At 41.0% G+C, this 25,489-nt stretch overlaps 2 protein-coding genes across 3 annotated transcripts; both read left to right on the top strand.

Moving 5' to 3' along the window:
* Positions 1-2,001: 2,001 nt before the first annotated feature.
* LOC102778313 (mediator of RNA polymerase II transcription subunit 26) lies at positions 2,002-8,884 on the top strand. 2 transcript variants are annotated; one of them, XM_006792027.3, is made up of 3 exons: positions 2,002-2,339; positions 5,576-5,650; positions 5,757-8,884. In XM_006792027.3, exons 1-3 carry the CDS (start codon positions 2,268-2,270, stop codon positions 7,332-7,334), a joined length of 1,725 nt encoding a protein of 574 aa, XP_006792090.2. In that variant the 5' UTR covers positions 2,002-2,267; the 3' UTR covers positions 7,335-8,884. The 2 variants fall into 2 exon arrangements, with proteins under 2 accessions (XP_006792090.2, XP_006792089.2); XM_006792026.3 differs by having other exon boundaries at positions 5,573-5,650.
* Positions 8,885-10,314: 1,430 nt separating this feature from the next.
* On the top strand, positions 10,315-24,526 carry slc35e1 (solute carrier family 35 member E1). Its single transcript, XM_006792028.3, has 6 exons — positions 10,315-10,687; positions 12,620-12,690; positions 18,479-18,616; positions 19,372-19,497; positions 19,581-19,826; positions 21,115-24,526. Exons 1-6 carry the CDS (start codon positions 10,360-10,362, stop codon positions 21,349-21,351), a joined length of 1,146 nt encoding a protein of 381 aa, XP_006792091.1. The 5' UTR covers positions 10,315-10,359; the 3' UTR covers positions 21,352-24,526.
* Positions 24,527-25,489: the final 963 nt, after the last annotated feature.

Below are 25,489 nucleotides of genomic sequence, written 5' to 3'. Positions count from 1 at the left end.
GCTGGGAATGAAATGATGGGACGAGGCGTGAGTTTCTCAAAATGGGCTCATTGAGTGCAGCACGGAGAAGATCTTGGAGAACGCACGGCTGCCGTGAATACTCAGAACAAGACCTCTGAGTGAAAAACTGGATTACATCTGGAGGGGCTAGCTCGAATAACACCTTTGAGCGCAAATTCGATCACATCTTGGGGAAGTGCACTGCGGTCGTGAGTTCTCAGAACCTGCTCTTTGAGCAAAAAGAATGACAACATCACGGAACGTAAGTTTGGATAACATCATAGAAAGCTCGCGGCTCTCCAACGGGAGATTGAGAGACCAGTGTTGGACTGTTAGAACAGCTTTGAAATTCATATGAGTTGTTCGCACTAAAGTAAAAACCACCATCACTTCATGCAGAGACCCCTTCGGCGCCAGCTGCGGCCTCAAGGCTGGAGCTGAACAAAACACCCTGATAACGACTGTGTTTAGACCATTCCATGCAAGGCCACCTGGGTTGGCTGGAAGACTGTTTACTTAGCCTGGCGGGGCGAAGGACACTGTCTCAGCTGAACTCTGGACACACACATACACTGATATGCACACACTGATCCCCCCTCCCTTTCCAAACGCCTTTGATGCTTGTGCCCTACCGGGGAAGATGGCAGTCGACTGGACCAGCGCAGACATGGTGCAGGACCGGATGCGCTGTCTACACCGGCTCTCTCTTACCCTTTACCCGCCCCTGTTGCTTGTCTTGTGTTTCTATGGTGTATTGATAGTCATGTGCTTTTTGTGCTGAGGTGTTTTTTCTGTTATCAAACTGTTCTCCCACCAGGAGCTCAGTCTGAGTGGAGTTTTTTCTCTCCTCCTCTTACCTCATGTTATGTATTTTCGTTGTTTTTTTCCTATCAGCCTACCTGTCTCCCCAATGTGATGTTTGTGTAAATTTGGTCAGAAGGTTCCTTTGTAAGTGCGCATGCGCCATTAGTGTGCTGCCTGCTGTAACCCTAATTTCCTTTGGGATTAATAAAGTATTCTGATTCTGATTCTGATCATGTGGCATACACTGTTTCTCATTTATAAACAGTTTATGCACAAGATTCTTGAAAATTTGTGTATTTTTCAGTTGAAATATCCATACGTATTTTCCATAATCATTTTTTAGTGAATAAGACTTGTTTTGTATGGTGAGATTTTGATGACAAGACCGTCCCTAACAGAAGAGAAATCATCAAAGATGGCTCCAACATCAAGTTTCAGTTTCAAGTGAACTGGAAGGCACCTTGATTTATTAGTGAGATGTGGAGGACGTTCAGACGAGACAAAAATGTGAATTTGGTAAGGATATTTTTGTGTATACAAATTTTAACTGTGGAGTCCTTTTATATACAGCACAGTCTCGCTTTCTATCTTTAAATTTATTAGACCACCGCCTAGTATAAGGTTTATTACACAGATGCTCTAACAGTATTTGTCATTTCCATTTGTTATGCTTCTGTCATGATTAATCTAACAGAATGTATTTAATGCTAAAATATAATTATTGTTTTACATAAATTTCCAAATTTATTGAAACAGTAAAACACAATATTATTGTCATTATTAGTAGTAGTAGCAGTTAATTAAGATACATTAAGATACAAAATACAGATATTTACTTGCATTCCTGTGTAGAAAAAATGGTTTTAGTGGTTGAATGTTTTATTAATATAATTCCTGACTTCTAAGAGTCTGACTCATTGGATTGATATGAATTCAGTTTCTTATGATTGTAATAAATAATACAGTTTTTTCTTTTAAACTCATTTGATAGATTTCCAGAATATGTATATATCCTTGTTTTAACGACAGCTGCTCTAATCGATTTCTTAGGATGGGCTTTATGGACAACACCACCTTTCCGGTTTTATTGTCTTTCTTTTTTTTGTTAAATTTACAGCTTGCTGCGAGCACGTGGACTTGACGCGGGTCGAAGCCGGTTACGTAAAGATTACCCACAATGCTCTGCTGCCTCACAAAAAGCTCGGTGAGAAGGCCGAGAAGGAGGCGGCTACCAGCCGAGGGGGTAGCCGATTCCCGGAGGGGGTGTTCTGTCTCCTGCAGTTAGCGGTACCAAACAGGTGAGGGTGGCGATTGGAAACAAAGACAGAAGCATCATAAAGCATGATGCCCGCTGCTTCGGGGGAGCTTCCGTCGGAGTTGTGAGTGTCGGCGGGTTTCCCATCGCCGGCTCTTCGGGGGATTCTGCTGTCTGTCTCCGTCCCGACCCGCGACACCGCCAGGCGATGACAGCGGCTACAGCCACTCCGCAGGTGATGAGAGACCGGCTGCTACAGGCCATCGACGGCCAGAGCAATGTGAGTATGTCTACTGGTTTTAAGCGGAGTTAACTGGGTGGAGAAGAGCAGACAATGGTGGTCGAGCTGGTGGCCTCGAGTCGCTATAGGGGAACTGACAGAGTGGAGGCATTCAGCGTCTGGACACTTAGTATTTGCTTGCTAATTAGCTGGCTAACGTCTAGTTAGCGAAAGTGAGTGATGAAGCAGGCGTGCCAGAGCCCGGTTAAGTTGATGCTGGCGACAATTGTGTGCACTTACAGTAGAGTTAATCAGGACAAGAGAGGGGGACGTGCTGAATGTAGTGCAAGTTTCCTTTAGACACAGAGGCTCTGCAGAGAGGAGACCTCCAGCAGGGCTCAGACGTTTGTAACGCCTTTATCTAAGATGACCCCGGGATTACTTTAGGTGTGTTACAGCAGTATAAACAACCAAGCCGAGTTAGGCAGCAACCTACAGACATGTATGGCTTCTCATTGAGCTACCCAGCACCAGCGACCATTACAAACAAATGGATTCAGAGCTGTTGTTGTTTACAGTGTCATTTAAGTACTCCTAGTATGTTACTGCTGAGTGTCCAACACATGCCTGATGCCTGGGGTGTCAAAATAAGGCCCAGGGGCCAGAATCGGTCAGCAAAGATTCCAATCCGGCCAAACTGGATGGTTTTGGAAAATGTGAACGAGGGCTTTTAACTGTGTTTTCATGAGTTTTACAGCTTGTCCTACTGATAAAGCACCTCCCCTGTTGTCATTCATACTACACCTAAAATAATTAAGGTGGTTGCCTGGTGGAGGGTGAACGATCTTTTTCTGTAATTTTAGACATGCTGATAGGTGCCTTTCATTTACTGCAGCAGCATTTCTTTATTAAATGGGATTAAATGTTTAGCTAAACTTCTTTACACTGACAGAAAGAGAGGTTTCACTGGTTTGGCCCGCTTTAGATCAAACTGGGCTGTGTGTGGCCCACAATGTAAAATAATTTTGACATCCCTATCTACAATTTCTTATTTCAACATGCTTACCTGCAGTCATGCACTGGGGGTGCTCTCTGTGACATCCTGCCAGAAAGCCTTGAAATGCCCAGCATCCCACACACAGTTTACACCTGATTTATGCTTCAGCAGGATATCAATGCTGTAACCTGATGTGCACCTCGCAAGAAATGTAACTACACGTCGGCTGACGCAACTATTGCCATTGGCCTGTTCAGATGTGTCGCCATGGTATGAAGAATAATAATCATAGGTTCAGTATAAATATTCACAAATGTTGGCAGACTGCTGAAACTGCTTGGATGGATGTGAGAGAATGTACAAAGAAAAGCTTGCCACCAAATAAAACTGACCACAACACAGAGAATTTTCCACTAGGACGGAAAATTAGTTTCTATTGGCTGACACCAAATATAAAACACCGGGAGACGACCACGCAGTAAATGACATGTAATGCAAACGCAACAGCAGACCTGACCGTGATTCACTGCATCAATCAGAAGTCAGGGCTTGTGGTCCACAGTGATGTAAAGCATTTTATTCCAGAAGCATTTGCTTGTTACATTTTTGCCACCGACTCCTCACTCAACGTTTTTCAATCGGGTTTTTTAATGTCATAAGTTTGATCGCAGGCACACTACAGCTAGAGTCAGGCTTTGGCTTTGCAAAGGAAATCCTCCGCTGCGACATGTTAACCAATAACCACATTGTTGATCATTGCAGAAGTGGCTGCAGATTAAAGACAATCATCTGAATACGTGGGCTTTCTACTATTTTGGTGGACCAAAACGGCACATTTGCATGCTTTCTCGTTTTGACAAACTGAGCCCGAAACTAGTAAATGTTTTCTAAACGTACAGGTGCACATTTGAAAGTTTATTCAAATGATTTCTCGGCCTTTTGATAAGTTCTTTTTTTCCCTTCTGAGGAATGTGTTTGGTGGAGTGGCAACATCTAGATACAGACGTGTCTTCCTTTAATGCTGTTTTTGTGATCTCTCAGTAGGGCTGGGCGATATGGCCTAAAATCCATATCACGATATAATTTGAAGCATGTGCGGTAACAATATATATCGCGATATATATTTTTTTCTTCTGTATAATGTATTTTACACACTACAAGGCACACTTAAAATCCTTTAATTTTCTCAAAAATCGACAATGTGCCTTATGTATGAATTCTGGTTGTGCTTACTGACCTCGAACCGATTTTATGTAGTACACAGCGCTCAGAAATCTGTCAAAAAATGTTTTAGTACGACTTTGGTAAGCTATGAAGCCGCAACGCCTGATGGATTGTTGGAACATTACGGCTACCGTAGTCAGGAGCCTCGCGTAGTAATCTGGGTCCTAAACTCAGTCTTTTTCGGGTCCCAAAGTCAAACGAACACTGCGGCATCACTGAGAGTTAAAAACTGTCTAAATTCTTCCATCTTTAATAAAATGATCAGCGTTGCTGCTTTAACAGGTGTAACAATTAAGTTTAACATCCAGGCATCCATGAAAACAGAATTTATTAAATTTAACGGAGCAGGAAGTTAGCTCGCTAGCTTCCACCTAAACATGATATAGCATGTTCTGACTGAGAGATGTCTGAAAAAATGAAAACGTACAGCTCTGCTATCACTTCCAACATAAATGAAGACAGAAAACTAAACAGCAGTGACTTTTGTAGGGTTACTGAAGTCGGACTAGCTGATATATAAAGATGTCCTATGTGATCGCTAGCAAAACAGCCACGTTAGCATAACATTAGCACAGTGAAGCTGAGGGATGAACGCAAACTTTTTCCCACTCAATAAAGGTTAACGTGAGGGTTTCTGGTGGTTAGGGACAAATGCAATTGCATGGCAGGATGCTATAAACGGACCAAACTTCAGTCAGGAGAACAACTGAGGTTAATACTACAACAACATGGGAATAGAGCAGCTGCGAGAGAATTCAGCATTGATGAATCAACGGTAGGTAAGTGGAGGAAGCGCAGTTTTTGGCTTTCCCCATATTCCAAAAGTGTTTCGTCTCTTTGCTGTTACTGTCGCCAGGCATAATTTGCAGATGATGTTGTTTGCAGCTGTTGCAATGCTTTCGACCAAAACAGGCACAGCTTGTTGACACCATCAACATGCGCTATCGCGATAGAGCGGTATAGTCAAAATCTCTACCGTTGGCCAAATTTATATCGTTTCTACCGTATACCGTTTTTACCGCCCACCCCTATCTCTCAGTATTTTTGTATATAATTGGTCTTTCTTTTCCAGCAGATATGCAACATGGTGGTCGTCGTGGAGGTCATCTCCTTTTTGGAGAAATATCCTATCACCAAAGAGGCACTGGAGGTAAGTTACAACAGTGCCATCAGCAAATAAAGCAATCAAATGCAGCTTTTTAGCAGTCAAGTTTCATCTGCTGTTAAACAATCATCAATCTTATCTCCTCTTAAAGGAAACCCGCCTGGGCAAGCTCATCAACGACGTCCGGAAGAAAACCAAAAACGAGGACCTCGCAAAGAGAGCCAAGAAGCTTCTGCGGAACTGGCAGAAGCTAATCGAACCAGGGAAGGTTGAGGTGTTGTCAAAAGGCGGCACCGGCACGTCGTGGTCTTCCATTGGCGGTGCTCATCCTTGCATCTCTGCTCCAGCCGCCAACCCACCGTCGGGTAAAACGGGCCCAGAGTTGAAGAACAGAAATGATTTCAACAACTGCTCCCTGAGAGTGGAAAAACCGAGCAACAAAAAACGCAAGGGTGAGCAGAAGGAAGGATCGATTTTACCAGCAAAGATACCCAAAACAACTCTTAATGATAAAATCCAAAACTCAAAGCAGCTGCAAACCAATGGAATTGGTGCCGGCACAGAAATTTTTGCAGATATTCGTGCACATCAGTCTTTGGACAGGGACATTTCTGAGGCTTTGGACAACGACAAGCTGAATAAAATCCCTGTTCATGCTGTAAAACCTCACTCAAATTTCCCAGGATGCAGCAAGCCTCCTAGCACTTCCTCTTTGCTAAAAGCATCAGTTCTGCAGCAGCAAGCCAGACAGGAGCAAGCTGCCTCTGGGGGAAAGTGTCGACCCAGAAGCCCACGTTGTTCCTTGCACAGTCCTCAGACTCTAAAACAGGAAGCTGTTGTGAAACAAACTGCACCCCAAGCACAGAGTATTCCTACCCCCAGCGTGAGACCTGGGACTGTAGATAACTCTGGGCTCGGACTGCCTCCTCAGCCTTTCAGCGCATCTGTTCAGGGTTTTCACACCGACGGTTCAGGGTCTGCTGATTTGGACTCTCACCACCTGCCTCCTAGTATGTCTCTCCACGGCTCCACTGTCACCCCCTGCAGTGGCGTGGAGAGTCTGGAAGATGAGGGTCCTTCTTTTAATACAGGGAAAAGAAAAAGACAGAAATACAGACCTAAGGATTACTCTGTTAATTTAGAAGGGCTGACTGTAGAAGACAGAACAAAACCAGTGAGGTTAAAAGACAGGAGGCTGACGTTCGATCCTGTAACGGGGCAGATTAAAACCTCCTTCCAGAAGGATTCTTTCCCAGAGGGCGAGGACAGACCGAATCACAAACCTGAGAATAACTGGTCAGAACAGCCGAAGCAAAATGCACCAGTTCCTCCCAGTCCTTTCCAGCAGACGGACTGGAAAGAGCTGTCGAGGAGCGAAATCATCCAGTCGTACCTTAGCCAGCAAAGCAATGTGCTGACGTCGTCGGGCGCGCACACCCCCGGTGCACACTTTTTCATGTCAGAGTTCCTGAAGAAGGAGGAGCACCGGAGCAAAGATGCTAAGAAAACACACACGCTGGTTTCAGACTCGCCACCTGGAGAGATCCCTGGAGTCAGCAGAGAGGTGAATGGCAAAGACCTGAGCAGGTTACACACACAGCACTGGTCCGGGGTAAATGGTTGCTATGACACAATGGATAAATGGTATGACTGGACCGAGTGCATCTCCTTGGACCTGCACGGAGATGAGAGCAGGCTGAACATACTGCCCTACGTCTGCCTGGATTGAAACTGAAGTCAGGTCGGTAAATGAGACATCGATCCTTGCCTTCCCTGCGCGGCAGAGCGGGCCGGGATGATGCGTGAAGACTCTTCTTCACCATGTATGCTGCTGTTGGAGTAAATACGCTGCCTGCTCGAGTGTTTGTTGGAGCACAGGAGGTGTAATCAGTGTTTTATTTTGAAAAAGTCTAAACAAAACATGAGGACAGTGTGAAGGGGAAAGGCTATGCATCTTTGACTGTTTAGATGTCAATGTGTGTACAGAGTGAGTTTACAAAGCAGGGAGACAGGCGGCTCTGATACCCACGAGTTTCTATACTGGAGAGGAGATTAAATATACAGATGCATTTTATCCATCTTAAGTTATCTTATTCTATCCACATGCCTCACAGAATGTGACTTTATTGCATTTCATGCAGTCATTCATAGTTTTTTTTTAATTGTTATTATGTAATTTTTATGCATTAACCGACTAAATCAGGGTTGTTGCTTTTGTCAGCAGGCAGTAGCACGATACATAATTGGAACGTTTGTTCATGCTTTTTGAACAAAGCGTTTGAGCTCTTAAAATTAAAACTGCTGCTTCCCGCAGCCGCACGCCTGCCTCTCGTTGTAACTTTTAGCAGATTGAACCGACGGATCGGTTTTAAAACATTTGAATATTTTTCTTGTTTGCTCTTTAATGTGATGTGAAACTTCCAGATGTGACCACTGTTTGTGGTGAGAGGGGGAGAAGGCTTGCATACAAGCTGATAGAGAAATTTGGCTGTTATGTATATTTATTTACATATTGAGATTTGCATACATGTTTAAACTGTATTGAATCATCTTGTTAGTTTTTTATTTTATTTTATTTTTTTTTTTTGTTGCAAGCAACAACAGTGAGGCTGCTACGGTGTTGTGTGATCTCGAAGACACCTACCGTCACAGGAACTAACACAAACGTGGCTTTGGCTGTTTTGGCGGTCGTTTATCAATCTGTAGGCAAATGCTGTCAAAGCGCAACGTCACAGTAGTGCAAGATTTTACAGATGTGTAGCTGACATTAAAATGAGGGGCCAGATTTACTGATGGTTTGTGATTTGACAACACTTTGGCATCTCATCTGTTGCAGTGTCATAATAGGGTTAGGAATCAGTTCACTAAGTGACATTCCAGACTTTACCTACTGATCCATCAACATGCTGTACTTTACACACTCAAATAACACATCCTGATACTGTGTACTTTTATTTTTTTTGGGCTTGCCTTTTCCCTTTACTGTGTATTAAGGTTGTAAAATATGAATCAGCACGGCAGAGCAGATTGTGCTACCAGCTTGCATCCTTGTACTGTCAGGAAGAAGTGAGAAATAAATTGACATGCTGGATAATACTTAATAGCATTCCTTTAAATATTATTTGCCTTATGGAAACCCGTGTTTTCCCTAAAGACAGAGCCTTAGTGAATGTACAGGTATGATCCTTTTGTGTTCATTTGAATGCAAAAGACAATATATTTGCTACCTAGTCCTTTTCAATGGACATGTAATGTGTTAATAAAAAGAAAATGAAGGAATTGTTATTATGTCATCTCTTTAACCCCCCCCCCCCCCCCCCCCACACACACACACACACACACACACACACACACCCACACTCACTCCCTTTTTTTTCCTTTTTTAAGGGCTCTGCAGTTACTGATGTTCCTGACCAATTAAATCCAGAACAAGTTCAGTACTGTCTCTGCATGTAAATCACTTATGTACATTTCCATTCACCACTAAGAGAAACGATTTCCATGATATTTTCATAATATAACTGGACAGTTCCTAATAAAATTAACTGATACTGTCCTCTATAAATGGAAAGGAACTGATCTGATTCATCATTTAGTTAAAAAAAAAACAAAAAAACTGGCAACTGATTGAAGAACTCTCTCTCTCTTATTTTTTTACATGTAATGTCAAAAAAATCTTGGTTACAAGAATTTGCTACGTTTTCAGTTTGGCACCAGATTTTTTTTTAGACATTTTTTTACACTAAAGTAATATACGTGTACTGTACTTAGTCGCAGCTCTAAATACAGCCTTTAAAAATTGTGTGAAATTACCATACCATTGTGTTAGATGGCCTGACAATGACTTTGTATGAGTCTTCAAAAATCTGAATGTTCAGTTCCCTTTTTAAACACGAGCAGTCTGAGACTGCATATTTCTACCAAGGCTTAACATCTACATCAGGGCTTCGGGAGGTCATTTTTCCTGAACTCAGATCTCCTCACAATTAATTTTATCTGTTTACAAACTGATAGTGTCAATGATGGTCATTAACCTTGTGACAATAAAAGAGAAAAGGCTGAGACTGACAGTTATACTGGCTTTTTACAATAAACATGTACAATAATGGGCTATGTTTAAAATGTCTATACTCAGCATGACAGTACTTTTTGATAAAGGCACAGAGCTGTGTTTGTTTTAAAGTTTTCACTAGAGCTATCGTAGTTTTGTATTTTGTAAATTAGCTTTTATTTTTATTTCATTTTGACTTCTTGGTTTTAATTCAGTTAGTTTTCAGAGTTACGTTTGTTTCAGTTTAGTTTTTATTGTTTAAAAATGTTCAGTCTTTTTAATTTTTATGTATGGAGGCCATATGTCAGAGGCAAGGTTTAGAAAAATTAATCCAGGTATTGCAATAAAAACATTAAACTTTTTGAAAGCACTTAACTCACAGTCTCATCCATAATCTCAATAAACACGACAATCAATCAAGCAAGTTGTAAGAAAGAATTTTTTTAAACCAAACTAACACTAAATTAATTTAAATAATACTAAAGTTAAAACTATAGTATAAAACTTACTATAAAAACCTTGGTTTTAACGCTTATTTACTGATGTGAGCTGTACACTTCCGCCCACGGTGAATATCTTTCGACGGACACTGTTGTCTTTTATTTTGAAGGGCACGCCCGGAAGCGTTCGCGGCTGTGAGTGTGACGGATGAGCTTCTCCGGTGCATCCACACCACCGGTGACTCGTCACTCCGCGCTGGAAGATGGCTGCGGTGCAGCGGACCCCGGTCAGGGAAGGGATCCGGATAGTTTCGCTGTGTGTGTGCTGGTACACGGTCAGCTCGGGGGGAAATATTGTCAACAAAATCATCCTCAATGGATTCCCGTACCCGGTCACGGTCTCTCTCTTTCATATCATCTCTATCGTCGTCTTCCTCCCCCCGCTGTTGCGGGCTTGGGGAGTCCCCAAAACAGAACTGCCGAGCAGGTACTACTGGTGGTACATCCTGCCTTTAGCTTTCGGAAAATACTTTGCCTCCGTGTCGGCTCACTTCAGCATATGGAAAGTGCCCGTGTCGTACGCGCATACCGGTGAGTACAGCGGCTTTGTTTTCATTTTAATGCGCCGCCACCTGGAGCCTGTCAGCCGGGGTAACTTGATGATGTGTCCGTCCTGTCAGCCAATGTTAGCATCGCGGCTACCGCAGGATGGCACGGCATTTAACCAGGCTGTGGGCCCCACGTAGAATCTGTGTACTGTAGGTCTTGTTTTAATGAGGCTAATTAATCTCGCTTCGTGTCCTCTTAATATAAACTAATTAGCTTTAGACTCTCCAAAGAATTACTAATATGCTGCTGTTTGCTAGCTTCATAGCTAAGGGGGAGGGTCCATTAATGAGCCGCCGTGCTTCCCTAACTTAGATGTTAAACCACCATATAACATGCGAGCCTCTGCAACTGCTTTTTTCTCCTTTAACAAGCTGAAGTGACATTTTTGTGAGGCTACCTGCTGATAAATGTAAAAAAAAAAAAAACCCGCTAATACTAACACATAGTCCTTTAAACATTGTTATTGAGCTGAAAGAAGCGAAAGCCACTATATAATAGTGTAGGAATACTGTTGGTAAAGTAAAGGAAATATTAAGATCCGGCTGTGATTATGTTGCACCCAGGAAATGTACACCAGGCTGCTTAATCTATAAAAATGTATCATAATAATATTATCATGTCACTAATCTGAATGTTTTCTTAGTCCCTTCTAAGGGACAGGGCCATTTGGCACTTCCAGTACAAAGCATGAAAAACAGTTATTATCTGTTGCTAACTCAACCCTTGTTTCTGGTTGGACTTTTACAACCACATTATACAAGCACAATGGATTTACAGCATCTAACTGTATAAAACCACAATATACTCTACATGCAAAACTAAAAATGCACATGTAAGAAAAATATAGTGCAAGATGCATAAATTAAAGTATTAATACTAATCTGAATCACAAGGGTAATCTTTACAGACAGCTATCAAACAAATGTTGTACATTTAAAAACCCTTTTGTCTTCTTTCCCCACCCTATTTCTTTTTCTTTTTTTTCTTTTTTTTGCAAATAAAAGGTGAACCTTCTCATTTAATAGGACCGCAAATTACAGCCCCCAAAAGAACTATATAGTTGATCTGCATTTGTAAGAAAAAAAGCAGGAAGCATGTGCCTCTTATCCTGTGAAAGATGGAAATACACATATTAAACCCTCCTCAAGTTCAATTCAAATATTTCCCCTGGTATGTATCAACTGCACCTTTTTGAACTACTTTCACCTTTTGCATCTATTGTGTCATTTAAAGATTATTCCATCAATTTAGTTTCCACTGACTCCTTGAACTTGTTGTGGCAGATGAATTCCATCAGCTCTGGTTTCTCCACTCGCTCTCTTATTACCTGCAGATTCTGCAAGTTAGCAACACATGTTGAATTTCTCATTAATTGCACCTTCAAACTCCATCGCACTGTAATGTAGTTACAAGTTCCAACTTGAAACAACTCTGAAAGTCTCAATTTTATTTACTTAATTCTGTATTAAGTTTAGCAGATACTTAATAACAACTGATTTAGAGCAAGTCTGTAAATAAAATGTCACTGTAAAATATCTTTGTCGCCTCTGACCTGAGTTTTGGAGCCACAGCAGTTGCATCAGTGTTTTTACTTTAGGAATGAGCTTCTGACCTTGTGAACCTACACAATAATCATTCTATCTACTTTGTGTGACGCCAGTACTGAGCGCCTACTCTGACATTGGTTTTCAGGGAAAAAAACCCATAGTGATAAACTGAGTTGCGCTTTAGTCTGTGTTTAAATGAAGCAAGTGCAGTCGAGGGAGGTGTGCAAACCCCAGGTTTGTGACAGGTTGGATGTTGACAGAGGTGTGGGCCTAGCTCTGACGTACCGTGCCTACTTGCTGCTGTTAATAGTTCATGTTTGTTTAAGAAAAAAGAAACTAACGTCGTTCCTTGTCATGTCTTTTACAGTCAAAGCTACAATGCCGATATGGGTTGTGCTGCTGTCGAGAATTATCATGAGAGAGAAGCAGACCACAAAGGTGAGTAGGTTGAGCACGGCTAACGACAAGGCCTGCTCTGTCTGAGACTCAGCAGTGGTGATGTGGCACAGTGCTGCTGTGTCTGTCCTGGATCTCATATTACAGCCATCTGTAGGGGCTTTTGTCCACAAAGTTGATGAAACCTTCTGAGGGAGGGTGGAGGTGAGAGAGGAAGAGGGGCTTTTTTTCTTACACCAGGTGACCACACTCGCCTAATAAATTCCCATTTAACCCCTCTCTTCTTCCGTTATTTAGACAGTTGGGTTTGGGGCCATGCATACCACAACACCGTGCATTAGCAGTACATCAACTGGTAGTTAACTCATATCAATTAAATATATCTTGGAGTGCATTTCACTGCAAGGTTGCATTAAGGCTTTTTGTTAGCTTTTTATCTCAGTCTGTGCAACAACAAATTGTCGCACTTTAATATCACAATCAAAACGATTGAACTGTACTGCAACTGAAGATTATCTGCATTGGTAATTCTCGCCATTCATCGAGTGCACTTTGAAACGTGAGACAGTAGTGGTGAGTAGAGCAGGGCGATATCACCAAAAATATTTATTACGATATACATTTGAAAATTTGTGATGACGATATAACTGACACTAGACAAAATACTTTACAACTCCACAACTTTATTAGTGCAAAAAAACCCCCATCAATGTATTTTCACTTAAACAAGCAGCTGTTTTTTATGTGCAGTAAAGTTATATAAAAATTTAACAGTGCAAATGCAAATTCCTTGCTGACAGTTTAACCAAAAGGCATTTCCAGTGGAAATTGGCCGACATATCCTCAGCATAACCATGTATATTATCCACAAAACTTAAAAAGAGGTTATACACACACAATACAGTAATATTATGTTGAAGCACAGTACGTATCACTCCGCGAGGCTCCTGCCTACGATAGCCGCAATGCTCCCCTCCAAATTGTAACTGCTCTTTCCATTGTTTTTTTGCTCCACCTTCCCACAAAGTCTCACTGACAGACACACAGCAATGATTAAAATAGTTTGGTGCAGGAATTGCCCCTCGCTCATGACGAAGTATACACAGCTCTTAATAATAAACAAAGCATGATGGGAATGTAGGAGTACAGTAAGCTGTCCAACTGTTGATTATAATGTGGGAGTTATCCTGGTGTCCTTAATGTCATGACGTTTTTAAGTAATTAGTTGTTTGGTTGATGTGTCATATACACACATTAGTGCTGAGCTCATATTTCCTTAGAAAAAGAGAAAGCTGCATTGACTTTGATCAGACTTGTATTAAATTAGAGTTAAATGAGAAAACTCCCTTCCTGAAACACCGATCAAGTTTCTTATATTCCTTCATCAAATAAAATGTCTTTTATATTCAAAAGAAAAGATCTACTTTAAGACTATTTTAAATTCCATTATCAATAAAACTACTTGAGCTCTGTCCTTCAAGTGTTTTAAATGTGATTGCGGACTCTCTGGAGTGCAGCTTGCAGACATAGAATAATGGATGCTTGAAATCTTCGAATATTTGGATCTGTTATCTCTGGCAGCAGATTTGAAGGTCTGTCGAAACCATTATAATACACATTGTAATGGCACCCAGCACATATCCCGTCTTCTTATTGGTAAAAGATAAACTTCCTGCAGGGATGTGAAGGTACATAAATCAAACTAAAACCTTGTGCTCTGCCTGCCGTACATAAATATGAGTATTTCAGAAATTCATATTGGGAACATTAGAGATAATACCTTGAAACTTTTGGATGTAATAACAACAGAAGTTGGCTTTTGAAAAATATTAATTTCAATATCACATTGAACTTGGATATAAAACTGTGTGTGTTTCATTCTATATTCAGGCTTTAATAGAGAAACCAATCGCTTAATTGTAATAATTTTAATGAATGTTGTATGCCTTGTATATATGAGAATAAATATACTATATATCAGTCCCCTTCCTGGAAAACATGTTTCTACTGGTTTAGACTGAGCTGTCAGTTTAGTTTCAGTTCATTTCAATCCAATGTTATTTCTATAGCACCAAATGACAACAACAGTGACCTTTATACTGCAAGAACATACAATAATATATAGACACTCCCAACAACCAGGAAGCTCTTGGAGACAATGGAAAGGAGAAGGGGAAGATGGGTCTGTGGTATAGAGCCAGAATGCATCACTTTGCATTTTAATAGTTATTAAAACAGTTATTTAATAGTTATTAAAATGCAAAGTGATGTATAAATACACAGTGAGTAAATAAGACACACTAAGTGCATCATGAGAAGCTCCCAGCAGCAGGGGCCTATGGCAGGATTCAGGTTGACCTTGTTCAGGCCCAGCTATATGTTTTATCAAAAAGGGAAGTTTTAAGTCTAAACTTAAACATAGATGCAGTGTTCAAAACCTAACTGGATCCATGGCAACGAAATGTTTACACAGAGTTTGCGTCATGTGAAAGTCTTCAGAGTCTGAGATTAGCACGTAATGTTTATCTTCCAGTTCAGTGTTGAGACGGGAGGCAACATGGCTCTGATGACCTCTTACTATGTGTGAGAACTGAAGTTGTATGAGACTTATTATAATACATCTCATAAAACACTTTATCAATATGTAATGTTTAAAACATGGACTTTCATTATGCTTATGGTTATATTTTAGGTAAAATTGGTAGACTACATGATATTGGATGGGTTTTATGTGGAGAGCACCTTGTCAGGACAATGCAATGCAGGCCACTGCAACACCACTGTGGAGTGTAATTTTAAGCTTTAGTCTAAATCTCCAAAATAATTTGGAGCACCTGAATTAGGACACAAATCTGGGCCTTTACCAAAATAGAAAACTCCTCCCTGAAGGTTCAACATTGTCCCCGCTGTATATTTTTGTGATGCCAGTAAGTAGACCTGCATCTTTTTGTTTTTTGTTTTGGATGCACCTGCACTTTTGATGTGTTATCAGAAGTTAACTTTTAACATGAGGGTGTGTGAACAAGTTTTTACTGGGAACTGTTTCCTTGTAGTGCATCCAGTTAAGAGACTGGTTAATTATTAAACAACACATTAATGGAGCTAGTTTAAGTATGTTGTGCTGCAGCAGTTCAGTTTGGGTCACAATGATACTAATGGAAATTTTGGGAGGTTTAGCTCAGTTGGAGGCTGTGTTATTGGTCTTGTGCGTTTTGCTCATGTGAGATAAAGAGTGGTTTGATAGCTTGAGAGCATTTATTTGCTGTTCAGTGTTTAGTTTATTTTTTGTTTAGTTTTTTTAGTTTCAGAGTGGTTTGTTGGGGGCTGAGTGGGTGAGTGTGTAGGTGCACAAGTGGGTTTCATAACAAGTGCTGAACGCTGTATTTCAGGATGCAAATGAATCTGTAGATGAGCTGTTCACCTCAAGTGTATGTCTAAGCAGAGTTACCAGGTCCAGCTGCACACTCTGGACTAATCGCTGTGCTGAAGATTAGAAATACACGAACACACATTAACATGAAATTATGTCTTCTTGTGCAGTGTAGCAACCATTTTTGGAAATTTTCCACTTCTCGTTATCTCTTTATTTTTCAGTGGGTGAAAATGTGGTCATGTTTGGGTTTTACTAATTCAGTGTTGGAAATGTTGCTTCACATTTTCTCTGAGGTGCGGACCAAATTAACACGAACCAATGTTTATCCAGTCATATGAAAGAGTTTTTACACGACTCCATGTACTACACGCTTACTGCTTTCATAGGAGTTAAGAGGATAAGTAGCAGCCAGGAGCTACTAATTAAATGCCCTTGAATAACTGATCATCAGCAAGTGTGACCGCCTCTATAAAAGCAGTCATTTTGGCAATTTGCTGGTCTGGTGTTTGTTAATACAGTGCAAAGGCTTCCCAGGAGTAGATGTCCCATCAGATTCACCCCAGTTCATGATAGTAATGTTAGCAAAACACTGAACAAGTATGATTTGTTTGGAAGGGTTCCCAGGAGAAAGAAATTTAAGGACCAACTTAAAAGGTTACATCTAAACAAACTGCAAGGCTTCTGGAACAGTGTTCTTTGGAAAGACGAGCCCAGAGTGGAGATGTTGGGCCATAATGCACAACACCACAATCGGCGAAAACCAAGCACAACATATCAGCAGCAACACCTCATACCTGCTGTCAAGCACGGTGGTGGAGCAGTGATGGTTTAGGCTTGTTTTACAGCAACAGGAGGGCGACAATAACCATGAACCAAGGCCACCTGTCTGACAGCAAAGACAGTCCTAAACTGAGTTAACAGGCAAAATGGCTGAAAAAGAAAACAATCAAGTTATTGCATCATGTAAGTCGAGACCTCAACCTGACTGAAGTGCTGTGGCAGGGCATAAAGAGAGCTGTGCATAAACAAAAAACCACACACCTCAATGAAGTGAAGCAATGTTGTGAAGAAGAAATTCATCCACAATAATGTGAGAGACTGATAGTCATACATAGGGCTGTGCGATATGACCAAAATCTCATATCCTGATATAAAACATCTATCGTCCGATAACAATATAAATCACAAAAAATTTAATATTTTCTGTAAATTCTGTGACTCTCGGGTAGGTGAAGTGTTTCCAGCTGGGCGTCGTGGAGTCAAGTGTTTTAACCAATGCATGAAACTACAAATTTTTAGACATAAGTTGTAACGACCGCCGTTTTCTTTGTGAGTATTTATTACACGGCGTGCTGCGGGGAAAAGCCTGTTCTAACGTTTGAGTCTAAGGTTTATTTTTTAGCTCCTGATGACTCTTTTTTTTGCTTCTCATCCGTCAATAATACTTTTTCATGTGATTCTGTTTATTTTGAAAAGTCTCAACAGGATCTTGAGCTTTATTGTGAAAGGTTTATGTGGAAAATAAACAAGCGGACACGCGATGCTGTTACCGTCGTTGTTGCTAACGACAACCCATAAAAACAGGCGCTTGTCCGTCCGTAGTGTGGTTATATTAAATATAAGCGAAAGAGAGAACTTTAATAAATTAATATATCCACTACAGTGACCATCAAAACGATGAAAAAAATATTGCCGTAAACAGTTTATTTTGCGACACCACGAAACAAACAATACCGTAAAATGAAACATAGACGTTTTTATATCGTCATCCAATATATATCGTTATATCGAACAGCCCTAGTCATACAGAAAACAGTTACTTTTAATTATTGCTCTTAAAGGTGGTTCTATAAGCGATTAAATCATGGAGTATAGAGGCCTGTGAAACGTTTCTTTCACATCACTGTATCATTACGAGGCACCAAGCTGCTCACATTCTTACTCATTTGGCTACAATTACTACTTTCTTTTTTCAGTTCATCTACAAAATGTATTCACTAATAGCTCAATCAGTGAATCATCTGGATGTTGTGAGACAACAGAAACTCTCTGCTTGTTTATCTTAAAAGTTAATTTTATTATTTTCAAGACCAAGTTTCACCAGCTGTTCAGCCAAAACAGATATTTATAAACACATGTCATCTGTAGACTTTGAGTTTGTTCCTGATAAGCTACAGGCGTTACTGCCAGCAGTACATCAGCACAGTTTCTCATGGGAAATACTTCTCTCTCTCTATGTTACTGTTACTGTCTGTTAGACCATTATATCGATTGGATGCATATTTATGAATGAATTAAAGCAGTTCATTGATTACAAACATGGTTGCTAATTTATTTTTATAAACCTGCCATCTTTGCTAGAGAGGGCAAAATATTTCCTGCACTGGAAATGAAATTTCCTAAATGTGTTGCTTTAGATGTAAGTGATGAAACAGTTTGTGCTTTGTGTGGTCTTAGGTATACGTATCGCTCATTCCCATCATTGGTGGGGTGCTGCTGGCCACAGTGACCGAGCTGTCCTTTAATATGACGGGACTAATCAGCGCTCTGGCTGCCACGCTCTGCTTCTCACTGCAGAACATCTTCTCCAAAAAGGTAATCCACCCTCATGTTGCTGTGTGCCACGTGTGCTGATCTGCTGATTTTTTTTTCTCTTCTCTGAAAAATGTCCAAATGAACCAGCAGACATTGTTAGAGACTTCCTGTTTTTTCATTCAAATCATAGCCACAGTTTAACTGCCACTTTTTGAGTCTCAAAGGGTGGAAAAGAGTTGATGTAGGATCTCCTTCTCTTAGCTGTGGTTTCCTACTTATGACACATTAACAAAGAGGAAATGAAAATGCACTCAAGGGATTTAATAACGCAGTATTACTTTTTTTTTTTTGACTGTCTGAGTCTGCCGAGGAGGATTGTCCTGTTGCATTCAAACAACTTCACGGGTTTTTCCTCCAGCATCCCAGTGGCACGATCCCACTCAGGTTGCCCCAGTCTTGGAAATCTCACACGTCATTTTTTCCAAACCTGTGGTGCCTTTTTTTTCTTTTTTTTTAATAGGCTTGGGTGCGTTAGCCAGATAAAGGTTTTGTGACGACACAGGATTGCTCACAATAATCAGTCGGGTGTGACCAAGTCTCACATGTTATCAAAAAGGCAGCTATAGTTTTCTTAACAGATTAAAGGTCTTCCCAGATTAGGCCAAAAATAGAGTGGTGCGTTATTAAATCTCTCGAGTGTATAATAAAGAAATGGAGATTTCTGAAAGTGTGCTGAAATGCTTACAGAGTTCTTTATATCAGTTTAAAGACGCATTAACAGAGTTGCAGCCTAAGGTTTTATTGTGTTCTTACAGGTGTTGCGTGACACGCGGGTCCACCACCTGAGGCTGCTGAACATTTTGGGCTTTAACGCTGTGATCTTCATGCTGCCCACCTGGGTTCTGGTGGACCTCTCTGTGTTTCTGGTGAATGGAGACTTGGTGAGTAGCAGCAAGAGTCTGGCGTGAACTAGAGCCGCCTCGGTGACCGTGAGCTTTATCTGACCTAACTCCTTTCGTCTCAGACGGATGTTTCGGGGTCCATGAGTACCATTATCCTGCTGCTCATCAGCGGGTTCTGCAATTTCGCTCAGAACGTCATCGCCTTCAGTATACTCAACATCGTCAGCCCGCTCAGCTACGCTGTCGCCAACGCCACCAAGAGGATCATGGTCATCAGCATCTCGCTGCTAATGCTGCGAAATCCCGTCAGTTTGACAAACGTCCTGGGAATGATGACGGCTATCGTCGGAGTCTTCCTTTACAACAAGGTCAGTCAGCCCGAGCGAAAGTTCATTATAAAGATGTGCATTTAATCCATTAAGGCACGATGCAACATGCACTTGCTTCTGTTGTTTAAATTGGATGTGATGCAAGCCTGTTTTATGTCATTGTTGTCAAAACACACACGCAATAAATAATTTCACCTTTCTTACGTCATGGTGTAAGAGAAACATACAAACGTTGCACTTAGAGTTCAGGGTCTGGAACTTACTGTCTCTAAGGGATCTGCTTCTCTACCAGCCCCCAAGTCCTCTTACACTCCTGTCCTTGTTTATTTTCAGTCCACAGACTGCTTTGCTTTCACCCTTAAAGGACTTCTTCCAGTAGTTTTACCATCAATCCAACTTGAGCTGCTTTCCTCTTTTGCACTCATTTATCTTCTTTGACCATTTTGACTAGGGCTGCACAATTTTGCATAAAATGAGAATCACGATTTTTTTTGCTTAGAATTGAGATCACGATTCTCTCACGATTTTCATTTCCAGTATAAATATTTATTGCACTTATTAACTGCACATCAACTTCGTAACAGTTGAGACTGAACATAAAAACAATAAATAAACATAAAAACAACAAATGTCTCACATTTTGTCGTTGCTGCAAAATGTTGTACTGCTTGAAATTCCGTCTCCACCGTTGCTCGACACTGCGTGTATAGAGCAGGTAGTGCAACAATAGAAAAATAGTTGCAGGACGGCACTGCGTAGCGTTTGTCTAGGGTGTTGATCATTTTCCTAAATCCCTCGTTTTGCACAGTGTTGATGGAGCCATATCTTTGGTCAGGTGATAAGTAATAGCCTCCGTAATTTCTTTGTGCCTGCGGGAGTTCGACGGGTATAGGGAAGCGCTGTATAAGGTTCCCGTTATTGATGTTTGGGTGGTTGACCGGGACGGATTTTCTCCTGTCACTTTCTCGTCATCCCTGACGTGCTCTCCGTTGTTTTTTCCCTGCTAATTTTAGCAGCCAGCTTCTGTATCACTTGGTATAAGGCTCTGCCCTTGTCATTTGTTGAGCAGGAAGAGTGAGCGCTTGTTTTCATGCAGATTACGTCCCGGATCAAAATGCGGTACAATCGTCGTCGTCTTTTTTTTTCTTTCTTTTTTTTAAATCGTTGTCATTTGGAAATGAGATCACACATAAGTATGAATTGAGATCGCGATTTTCTAACGATTAATCGTGCAGCCCTAATTTTGACCTACGTGGTCAGTTCAGGTGATCCAACATTTAAAACCTGGTTGATTTCAAATCTTTTTGCTCTTGTCCTTTGCCAACAGGCCAAGTATGACGCTAACAAGGAGAAGAAGCTGCTGCCGGACTCCAAACAGGACCTGATGTCCTTTGACAACCCGGCGCTGGAGAAGATCCAGGCCAACGGGTCAGTGCCTTTCCCCCACAGCCCGGAGCAGCAGCAGCAGCAGCACAGCTGGAACCACGTCCTGACTGACCACTTCCAGTACAGCCAGCAGACCTACACGACAAACTACAGCAGCAACCACCAATATGTGGTGTAAAGGAGGACTCGTCCTCACTCTGGTAGCTGTCATAGACATTACTGCGTGTAGCCCGGCGGCTCAAAGACAGGTCTCAATCACCTGGAGACTGAGGGCTGTTTGTGTTGAAGAATGAGGTGTCTGACATCACGGGCCAGTCATGTGACCTCTCCCACCCCTTCTCTCTCCCTGTCTAAACTTCATTTTGAGTCAGCTTTGGTGTAGGTCTTTTTTTATTTCTTTGGTACTGACTGAACGCGACGGTTAGAATCTGTTTGTATCGGCCTGGAAGGTAGCTGGAAAAGGATCTCCACACGACTGTTTGCAGCCATAACATTCTAGTTTGTTTACTTTGAGAGGAAAGGACGTCATCTGTAACCATCACTGTGAATGTTGACGTGCACCGAATTACGAGTCTGTCGTGTCTTTCAGTTCAGTCAAGATCCTTAAAATTTTTAGGTTTTGGCATTTCATGTCTTTTTTTTCTCTCTCTTTAAAATTTACTTGAGACAATGTGGGGAGATACAAACTGTTGAGTTAGTCATCAGTGAATAAATTTTAGCCTTAACGCTGATGGGAGTTCTTGGGAATATAGTGGGTTTTGTAGGTTTGATCTGATATTGCGATTGGCAATGTTTTCAACACCAAGTGTTAGTCGTTCATTCTTTCTGTCCAGATTGAAACATATCAACAATCAAGATGGGATGTAATGATATTCTATATAGTTAAAAACCTCACAGAGCCTCTAGCATAGCCACAGACTGTATGCATTCAATCGATATCCACACTCCCACTAATAAAAGTGCCCAATTAGGAAAAATGCTCCAAATTAAAAGCGGATGAGTCCATTGATGTTCATAAATGTTTAATAAAGCCAAACACTTATGAAAACCACATCGCTGAACGAAGAGCGAGACCATTTCTGTTATCTAGAAAGGTCAGTGACCTCGTACAGATCTGTGCTTCTCCCTGGTGAAACAGAAAATAGCTTAATGTATTATTTGTTGGTATAAATGTGGCTCAGGAGGTTGAGCGGGTCGTCTACTAATCAGAAGGCTGGCGGTTCAATTCCCAGCTGCTCGTCAAAGTATCCTGAACACACCGACACTCCAGTTTGTGTGTGCGTGGATGTCAGCTTAGAAAAAGCTCTTGTACGATTATGTCTTTGAATGAATGAATAAGGCCTAAAATTAGATTTGCATAACAAAAGATGCGCAGCTTCATGCATGAAGGATGTATTTGTTTCTTCTGTATCCCACCACATAAAATATAATGGAGGTGTTGAGACTTTTTTTTTTTTTTTGGTTTATTTGTATTTATCAGTCTGCGAAGCTTCAAGCTTTGGTTCAAGCTCAGCCTGAACCAAAAGCTGCTCTGTCATGTTTCAGTTATTAAAAACAGAACGCCGTGTCGAGTTTGCACGTCTTCAAACCACTTGATGTGTTTTCTTTTAATTTGTCAACACTGGCGTCATAGAGTCACTGGACAGAGGTTTGGATTGTGCAATGAAAGATTCACCTGTAATTTCAGGTGGGCTTTCTATCGTCACTACTGATTGCATTACTGAGCATCTCTGTAAAGTGCAGGAAGACAGTTTTTCTTTTTTTGTGACTCTGTTGCTTTGGAATCGAGCGTCGGTTGTGAGCTTGTTTTCTTTTATGGTTTTTGGGGAGGGTTATTAATTAAATGCTGTCACAGTATTCAGTGATTGGTGGGTTTTTCCCCATCACAAACCAGTGTCTCCAAAACGTGTCTGTTTACTCCTTTCTAGATTCATGGAGAAAACTAGCTATTAACTGCCACCATGTTATTTTATTTTTTATTAAATTACTGAAATTTAAGTCCTCTAAAATAATTCTTACACTGAGTAATCAGAAACATTGCAATACAACCAAACTCGCTGTCCATTGTTTTGAAATATAGTTTGTGTGTTGTTGTCTGTTGTTCACTTTGAGGCTGTCTGTTGTTTGTGTTGGCCTTCGTGACATTTTCCCCACCGTAAACGGTAACCATAAATAAAAACAAACAAAGTGATGAATTCAAACTTCTATGACTTCAGCATCCATTTCAAATGTTAGATTTAATCATCTCAGCCTTTATCTACCGAGCAGCATAGTTTCAGTTTTGCATCCGATGGGAAAAATGTGATTGTGTCGCTCATAGTGGAGTGACGGCAGCAAATTAAAGAGCCCATTTCTTTATCTCTGTGGAAGCGCTCAGTGGTTTTGCAGACATTTAAAAAGTAGTTTTAATAAGAATCAGTTTTTAAGAAGGGGAGATTTCGTTTATAATAAAGATCCAGATATGTTTTAATGAGTTGGTGGAGCCCAAAACGGAGCTTAAAGATAAAGAAACGTGCGGTTTTATTTATTATTTCACTGCAATGTCTTTGCAGTTTCTGCCACTGCTAATGTGAACATTGACAAATCTGAAATGTTTCAGTCTTGCAAGATGCACGGGCATGATTTTAAATCTACAATAATACAAGTGTAAATTGTTTTTGCAGACAGCAGGAGGGAACTCTTCACCCATTAAGAAAATGACTCGTCTTCTTCTTACCAGACTGGTGCAGTAATTCACAGATCTCAGATGGGAAGTATTGTATTAGATGAAGAGCCAAGAAAATTTTAGAAGTGTGATTTACAAAGAAATTGACACGATCGCGTCACGGCTCAAGAATATTTTGCTTCCAGTCACATGCAGAGTGCAGCTAACGGTTTTAGACCATCTCGCCTTTTCTTCGTGTTTTTTTTTTTTTTTTTTTTCTTCCTCACTTATTTCTTCCTGTTGCCAAAAGAAAGGTTGTAATCCTTCTGATGCTGACGCGCCACCAGAGAGAGGCCTTCTGTCAGCTCGGCCACAAGACGTGGAATTCCTAAACGATAACACGTAGGACACGTGGACGGTTCATGCCGGCTCTCTGTTTCTGAAAGTGGGAGAAAGTTTGCAAGGCGAATTATTTTAAATTTCCTCTCTCTGTCTGTCATAAAGCTTTTTAATGGGATGTAAATGTTGACGAGAAAGGGGGAGAATACTTTGTAAAACTTGTATAATTATTTTTGTGTCTCTTCAATGGATCTCTAGAAAGAATTTTTACTTAACTGATGTTTTTAGATTTTTATTTATGGTGTCTGTGTACAGAAATGTTGTACAGGGGGTGCACAGTCTTGTCTGCTTAAATAAATACACAATTGAAGACTGAAAATGTTTGCGTGTTCTCTTAACTGATAAATGTTTGATAAAAGAAGTATGAATAATGAATAGTATGAATAAAAATCCCAGTATAGTAAAAGTGTTAGCAGCCAAATATTCTTAAAAGGCCTCTGCAGTAAAAAGGTTTCTTTCTAATAAGGTTTAAATATTGATAATGTGTCTTGCAGTTGAGGATTACCATCTATTGCTTAAAGTGTTAAAGGGAAATATATTATTCATGATATGAAACCGCATCCCAAAGATGCTCTGTTGGATTGAGATCTGGTGAATCTGTGAACTCGCGGTCATGTTCAAGAGACCAGCATGAAACGATTTGAGATTTTTATCCTCTGAAGCGTACACTGTGCTCATGAAGGGATGGACGCTGTCGGCAACGATACTCGGATAGGGAGTGGCGTTTAAGCGATGCTCAGTGGGTTTTCCTGGGGTCAAAGTGCACTGAGATCATTAGACCACCAGCAGCCTGAACCACTGATACAAACGGGATGATTCCATGCTTTTGTGTTTTTGATGCCTAAATCTGACCCGTCCATCCAAATACTGCAGCAGAAATTGGGATTCATCAGACCAGGTAATGCAGGGGTGGGCAATTCCAGGCCCCGAGGGCCGGTGTCCTGCAGGTTTTAGATCTCACCTTGGGTCAACACACCTGAATCACATGATTAGTTCGTTACCAGGCCTCTGGAGAACTGCAGGAGCTAACTTAGCCATTTAAATCAGCTGTGTTGGTTCAAGGACACATCTAAAACCTGCAGGGACACCGGCCCTCTGGGTCTGGAATTGCCCACCCCTGAGGTAATGTATTTCCAGTCTCCTGTTGTCCCGCTGCTGTATAAATCTGCCTCAGGGTTCAGCAAGTTTCATTCACACATGTTCTTCTACACACCTTGGTCATCTCAAAACATCTGTTCTTCTTTGACCTCTGTTTTTGACAAGCCATTTACAC

Source organism: Neolamprologus brichardi, chromosome 15, assembly GCF_056152115.1.
Source record: "Neolamprologus brichardi isolate AB-2024 chromosome 15, ASM5615211v1, whole genome shotgun sequence".
Classification (NCBI taxonomy): domain Eukaryota; kingdom Metazoa; phylum Chordata; class Actinopteri; order Cichliformes; family Cichlidae; genus Neolamprologus; species Neolamprologus brichardi.
This window is presented reverse-complemented; position numbering and strand designations above follow the sequence as displayed.

Coding starts and splice junctions, on each gene's coding strand:
- LOC102778313 (XM_006792026.3), top strand. CDS start 2,268: ATGACAGCGGCTACAGCCACTCCGCAGGTGATGAGAGACCGGCTGCTA. Junction 2,340..5,572: donor CCATCGACGGCCAGAGCAAT/GTGAGTATGTCT, acceptor TTTCTTTTCCAG/CAGATATGCAACATGGTGGT. Junction 5,651..5,756: donor TCACCAAAGAGGCACTGGAG/GTAAGTTACAAC, acceptor CTCCTCTTAAAG/GAAACCCGCCTGGGCAAGCT.
- slc35e1 (XM_006792028.3), top strand. CDS start 10,360: ATGGCTGCGGTGCAGCGGACCCCGGTCAGGGAAGGGATCCGGATAGTT. Junction 10,688..12,619: donor CGTGTCGTACGCGCATACCG/GTGAGTACAGCG, acceptor TGTCTTTTACAG/TCAAAGCTACAATGCCGATA. Junction 19,827..21,114: donor GAGTCTTCCTTTACAACAAG/GTCAGTCAGCCC, acceptor CTTTGCCAACAG/GCCAAGTATGACGCTAACAA.